The 7096-nt window shown below is 45.8% G+C and overlaps 1 protein-coding gene across 3 annotated transcripts in view; it reads left to right on the top strand.

The window, feature by feature from the left end:
* Positions 1-3431: 3431 nt before the first annotated feature.
* The window catches only part of LOC111820954 (zinc finger protein OZF-like), a 32788-nt gene continuing 29123 nt past the window's right edge, over positions 3432-7096 (top strand). For 2 of the 3 annotated variants that reach the window (XM_023733185.1, XM_023733183.1), the window contains exons 1-2: positions 3432-3478; positions 6816-7079. Coding sequence is in view for 2 of the 3 variants with exons in the window: in XM_023733183.1 (XP_023588951.1) it covers positions 7077-7079 (3 nt within the window). In the remaining variant the exon portion in view is untranslated. Of the gene's footprint in view, positions 3479-3728; positions 3783-6815; positions 7080-7096 lie in introns of those variants that run through there. The other variant, XM_023733184.1, reaches the window with a different exon arrangement.

The following is a 7096-nucleotide window of genomic DNA, read 5'->3' on the forward strand; positions in this document are numbered from 1 at the left end:
GGCCCAGAGACATGGAAAGGTGTCCCAGGGACCTGGGATTAATCACAGGAAGATAGGGAAGGGGCATGGAGACATAGGGAGTGGATCCAGGGACATGGAGAGAAATCCTGGGGACATGGCGAGTGGGCCCAGGGACATGGGGAGGAAGACCAGAGATAATGGGTAGGTGTTCCTGGGACATGGGATTGCTCCGAGGTACATGGTAAAGGGGCCTAGTGACATGGAGACAGGACCCAGGGGCATGGGGAGGGGACCCAGGTAAATGTGGAGGGGGTATGCAGATATGGGGAGCGAATCCAGGAACACAGGAAGTGGGCCAATGACATGGGTGGGGCCCCAGGGACATTTGCAGGGGGCCCAGGTGAATGGTGAGGAGTCCCAGGGATGTGAGGAAGGCATCCAGGGACATAGGGTGAGGGCCTGGAAACATGCAAAGGGGCCCCAGGGACATAAGAAGGAGCCTCAAGGATGTCAGGTAGGGACCCAGAGATATGGGAAGGGGGTCCTGGCTCATGTGGAGGGATCCTAGGGATATGGGATTGTTCCCAGGGACATAGAGAGTGGGCCCAGAGACATGAGGAGGGAACCCACAGATATAGGGAGGAGCCCCAGGAACATGGGGAGAGGTTCCAGGAACATGGGGAGGTGGCCTGGGGACATGATGAGGGGGCCCTAGGAGATGAGGGGGCATTAGGATATAGGGACAGGACCCAGGGACATGGGCAGGGGGCCCAGGGACATTAGGAGAGGGCACGGGAACTTGGGCAGTGGGCTCCAGTAATGGGGAGGGGACCCAGGGACATGGGTTGGAGGGCAAGGGACTTGAAGAGGAAGCCCACAGACATGGTAGAGGTCCCAGGAACATGGGAATGGGTCATGGGAACATGGGGTGGGAGCACTTGGGAGGCAGCTCTGCACATCTCCACCATCCCCTTCTGGAACTTTCATGTTTCCCTGGACCTGGCTTCTCTTCAGTAAGTTAGAGAGCTCATTTTGGGGGGTTATCGAATTTCCCTTGTGTGCACTGCAGGGGCTTGTAGCTGCTTGGCCTTGGGCCTATCACTGAACCCCTCTGATCTTCTGTTTCCTCATCGCTAAAAAGAAGAGTAATTGTGAACATAACAACACCATCCTCAGGGTTCCTGAATGGATTCAGTAAAATCAAGGCTGCATGACCCACAGCACGGAAGCAGTCAATGTTAGAATTCATAATTCACTAATCCCTCTACCCATTCTACAGATGTTTATTGAGCCTGTTGCACACTTTAAAACACTGGAACAAATAGGAATACTTAGAAATTGATATATTAACATAAATTAAATATAAATTAAAATTGAATTCCGAGTAGTGAGAGTGAATTTCCCCCGCTCACCGCCACCACCACCACCACCAGGAAGCCTGCTGGGTGCCCCTCACCTATGCTTGTGTAGTCCACATGCAGGCCCTCAGCCTGGGAGAATGAAGACCTGGTTTGTCCTGCTCCATCCCTGAGCCTGGCTGGAGTGAGCATTCAACTCTTTTGCTGAGAGAAGGAATGAGGCCAGAGGAAGCAGTCTGGAGTGAGGGGTCACAGTGGTGGGGATCTTAGACCCTGGCCGTGAACCAGGACCCCCTGAGGCTGGGGCCCTGGTGTGTCACTGCTGCTGTTGCTGTGGTACCACGCTCTTGGCCAAGAGGGAGTTTCCATGGAGCACTGGGCTATCCCAGACCACACTGGCCCCCATTAACCCATAGGTCCCCCAAGGGGATGAGTCTGTGTTTACTGTTCCAGTCCTATGTTCAGGACTGCTTTCTTTTCTGGAGTCCCTGCACTGCTAATTCTCATCGTTTCACCTTCTGTCACTTTGGGATGTCAGGGCACCTGCCGACTATGCTCAAGGACAGGATGGAGCACACATGGAGGGGTCCTCACCAAGGGCTGGGGTCATGGCTGAGGGAGATCCTCTGTCCCGTGGGGGTTGCAGTGCGGACGATGAGATTGGAGCCCTTGCTGCCTGCTGTCCCCCTCGGGCCACACTCCATCCCCACTCCGGTGTGTGCAGGGAGTACCTGGACAACACTTGTGGGAACACCATGAGGAGGTAACTGTGTCTGTGCGGCTGGGAGCCAGGCTTCTCACCCTCAGAAAAGACATTATAATTAGCAAGGGAGGACAGCTATAACGAAGATTACCAGAAATAATAAGGGATACTATACGAGGATAAAAGGGGAATGCAATAAGAAGTCATAACAATCAAAATGTGTATACACCTAAAAACAGTGCTTCAACGTATGTGAAGGAAAAACTGATAGAACTGAAAGAAAAAATAGAAAAAAAAATCACAAGGATATGGAAGTCAGCAAACAAATAGAAGACCTGAACAACACCATTAACCAACTTGGCCTAATTGACATTCACTGACATTCCATCCAACAAGCAGCAGAAGACACATTATTTTGAAGTTCTCATTAAATATTCATATGTATATATATAATCCTGTTATAATATAAACCTTAATAACAGGTGATGAATTTTTAAAATATTGTGATATAGTCATACAATTCAATACTACACAGCAGTAAACAGGGAACAAATTACTGTCATATGTAACAACATAGATAAAATCTCACAGACGTTGAATAGATCAATTCAGACACAACAGACTCCATACAATATGATTCCAATTAAATGAAGACCAAGAACTTGCAAAACTTCTCTCTGGGGATAACAGAACACTGGCTACTCCCAAGGACAATATCAATTGGGGAAGGGAGGAATATCAATTGGGAATCTCAGAGGTGGTTTTATGAATGTATATACATATGTAAAAAATTATCACATTGTACACTTAATATTAGTTCACGGTATGCAATTTACTATATGCGTGTTAGGCCTGATAAAAAAGTAAAAGCTGTTTATAATTGTCATTTTCAAAAGTACTTCAATCTCTACATGCTGTTCCTCATAAGAAATGCTGTCTCCTGCCTCTCACCCTCGAAAACTACTCTCTCCGAGTTCCTCAGCCCTTGGAGAGATCAGACTGGGTTTGCTCCTGGGAGGCAAGAGATTATTAAACCGCAGAATATAAGCCAACACTTCAGACCTCTAGGATTCTACAGATGGACAAATTTTTATGAGGAGAAAAAAAATACTTCTCTAAAGAATGCGGTAAATTTTTTTTCATGGCCAAATATGCAAATACCAATTTTTTCTGCTCCCCACGGGTATTAGAAATCTTTGACCACAGAAATCCGCGTTTACGGTTATACACGCGTTTAAGAAAACCTAGGCTTTTCTCTACAGAGGAAATAAAGACAGCAGTGGACAGATCCCAACTCCAAGCGGAAGCCACTAAAAGCCAAGTCACTGGTTAGACTCTCTGGGTTCGCGCACGGAACCCCCTCCACCTAGGCACAGAGAGTCCCACAAACCGGAAGCGGAAGTGCGCATACACAGACCAGTGGCCATATTTGGTTGTGCGCTGGCTACGGTGTGAGGTAGGTTTTGCGTGTGTCGGGGCCCAACCTGGTCCAGTAGCAGAAGCACCCCGCTGGGCTGAGGGCTAGTCCAGCTCTCTTAGTGGTCCTGGCCTCTCCGCCCTCCCTGGGCTGCTCCAGAGCCCCGCGGCTTTCTGTAGCCGCACTGTGCCCGAGGCCTGCCGCCGCTGCTTCCGCCGCTGCCTCCTCCTCGGAGAGCCCGGCCCAACCCTCCCGTGTGCGTCTGGTCTGCAGTTGGTTTCTGCGCTTCCGGGGTCGGGAAGGCAGAATAGGTGAAGTGGACCTGGGTCTTGTGCGGTAACAGGTAAAATCGTTTAAATCCTCACTAAGCAAAAGCGTGGTTCCCAGACCAGCGTCAGCTTCACCTGGGAGTTTTTGAGAAACGCAGAGTCGGATTCTTATCAAATCCCGCGGTAGTTAGCCTGAGTCTTAATGCCCTGTTCCCACCTCCTCCAGACTCTTGCTTACCATGTTCCCCTTGGTTTTCAGTGGTTCATCAAGACAGAACTTCTGTTGAGGATTGCCGGTCACACATTTAGTAAGATTGTGGTGAGGAATATAACCTCCCACCCTTAAATGGCTGGGGCCCTGGTGGCGTAGTGGTTAAGCGTTTGGCTGCTAACCAAAAAGTCGGTAGTTAGAATCCACCAGCCACTCCTTGAAAACCCTATAGGGCAGTTCTCCTTTGTCCTGTAGGGTCGCTGTGAGTCGGAATGGACTTGGTGGCAACGGGTTTGGTTTGGTTTTTGGTACTTTAGTGGTTACAAGTCCTTAAGACAGATGAATTAACAAACTTGAGTTGGAACTAGTATGTTTATTTAGGACCATATTTATCCCAATTTTGGGAGGAAGATACGTAATCAGAGACACATCTCAAAGCATTTTTTTTGTCTGTAAGGCAGAAATTTTCGTCATGATTGTGTGAGAAACAACATAGCCAACCCTAGTTGCTCGGATGTAAAACGTAATGTGGCTGAGCATGCTTAAGATAGGCCAAGAGTGATTTGTAGAGATCACACGCTCAGTGTTTTACTAAGATCTTAAGGCATGACTGAAACAGAATCTGTGCAGGATTGGATGCTGGTGATTCAAGAACAAGTTTTCTTACCAAAGAGCCGCATTTTTCAATAGTTCTAAGGCTTCTTGGAGCAAAAGCCCTGAATATTCCCAGTGTTAGAGCAGTGACTATTAGGAATGAGGGCAAAATGTGAGGCATGTGTAATGAAACTAATCAAAATCCTTAAACAGATTCCAGAGGGTCAGCCACACTACAGTTGGCAAAAAGTACCTGATCCTTTGTAATGATTATTTTACGGAGTACTCTTGCTTAAATGTAAAATGTGTAACTATTAGAAAGTCATGATTTATAGTAAGTGATTTTGAAAGTGGAGTAAAGCTTAAATTGGTTAGTAAATAATGTGTTCGGCGTATGTAATATGACGAGGAAAAAAACTTTTTTAAAGATAATCAAGATTTTCTCTGCCATTCTGCCTTTGCACCAGATAATTTCCTCTCATTAGATAGAACAAAAGTTTTTACCAAAGGAATCCCATAATTCTCATAATTCAGGACTCATTTCACATGTCATTTTCTCAGAGAGTGACAATCTAGCATGGGAGGCAATTTTAAGTAAATAATGAAAAACCAGAGACATTGGACAGCCTGTAATAACAGGACCTAACCTGAGACTCAGGTTAGACTGCTAGATGGGGAAAATTATTTAAGTGGGATTTAGCTGCATACATGGTTGAGCAGGGTTTATAGGTGGGAAGGATGAGGGTGGAGAGAGTATTTCAATTGGGAAAGATGAGTATGTAAATCCCTGAGGTAGCAGAGAACCCAATATTCAGAGAACTCATCCTTTCCTTGATGAAAGTTGGCGGAGGTTGGAGCAGAGAAAACAAAGTGGGGGGTGGGGCAGGAATGTGAGCCATACTGGAGGAGGCAGTGGCAGAATGTTGTTTAGAACCATGCTGACTGCTCTCGGCTTTTTTGTAAACCAGTGGACAGCCACTGGCAAGTGTTACACAAGGATGGATGTATTTGTGATTTAAAACAGAACATTCCAGTTCTTGTACTGCAAATAGATTTTGGAAAAGAGAACCATGAATGACGTTAAGCAGGAGCTTGTTGTGAACAAGTTAAAGAAGTCTGAGGTGCTTAGACATGGACGATGGTCGTGGATAGGAAGATAGAGGAATGATATAACGTAGGTGTAGATGGTTCAAAGGGCATCAGTTGATAAAATGTTCATTCCTTTAGTTACAGGCTCTAGAGAGAAGTGAGTGCTGCTCAAACTTGAATGTAGATATGGATAACCTGGGGACCTTGTTTAAGTGTGGATTTTGACTTAGCAGGTCTGGAGTGGGGCTTGAGAGTATGTATTTGACAAGCTTCCAGTTTGTGCTGAAAATAATAAGTGTGGAAATAAGAATGTGAGTTAAAATTAGAGAGTGCTATTACAGAAAACAATAAAAACAAGGATAACGCCCAAAGGGAGACACAGATATAAAGATTATGTGAGAGTGAGACCAAGAAATAAAAGAGTAGGAGTCAGCTGGGTGGAGAAGCAGGGTGAAAAATAATGAGAACAGAAATAGGAGACTGCTCCTTAAAGAAAACTTAATCATATTCTGATTTATTGGTTGATCGATTTATTATAACATTGAAAGAAAAAGTGTTAGGAATCCTCCCAGATTTATGGAAAACTTGGGGACTGGTGGAGTCATGGCCACAGAGCCAAGGGGGGGAGAAAAGGAGTGGGATAGGAGAACTGTTAATTGCAAGATGAACAGGGAAAACACTGATCACATATTACAATGCTAGAAATGAAATTAAAATTAAAAAGAAAATGCGAAGCACAGCAGAAGTGTTTTAAGCGAATGTAATACAAAATCAGTGACGCATGACGAGGTCATTGACCAAACTTGAAAAATGTGTTCTTCCTGAAAAGCACCCATGCTGATATCAAAGTGTGCGTGTTGATCTATAAGGGGCTAAGTTATATAAATAAAACCACAACCTCAACCTTGTACCCCTGAATCCCTGGAGGAAATCGGGTTCAAATTTTCAGACTGGCCAGGACTTGGTGCCTCTGATGCTCTGGTATGAGTAAATTCCTCCACCTATGATCTTGTTGCCAGAAGGAAGAGTCCTGTGGAGCTGCATGAAGAATGCAAGTATGTGCTCTGGAAGGCTGAAGACTGTTCTGCCTTAAATGCAAATGCCCTTTGGGTGACTGGAAGGAATCTCTGCCTAGGGAAAGAGCTGAAGGTCAAGAACCTGTCATTTGCTGGTTACTCAATACTGTTTCCTCCCCATCCTTCTTCCATTTCAGATCCCAGATGAGGCACAGGGAGAACTAGTCCAATCTAAGCAGATGGACTAGTCCTTGGGTGACCATCTTGCACAACCATGCAATCACAAGTAAGGATTTCAACTGCTGTGATTGTTATGTGGACCAAACATTATTCATCTGTTTCCGGAGCACCTAGTGGTCTTGCTTCCAGTTCCATCCCTCTTACTTAGAATCTCTCTAAGTGGCTTCTTGGGCTTAGAGAGGACATTCACGTAGACTTCCAGAAGCCGGAGCAAGGAAATGGTGAGTACCATAGAGAA

Source organism: Trichechus manatus, unplaced genomic scaffold (assembly GCF_000243295.1).
Source record: "Trichechus manatus latirostris isolate Lorelei unplaced genomic scaffold, TriManLat1.0 scaffold00057, whole genome shotgun sequence".
In the NCBI taxonomy this organism is placed as follows: domain Eukaryota; kingdom Metazoa; phylum Chordata; class Mammalia; order Sirenia; family Trichechidae; genus Trichechus; species Trichechus manatus.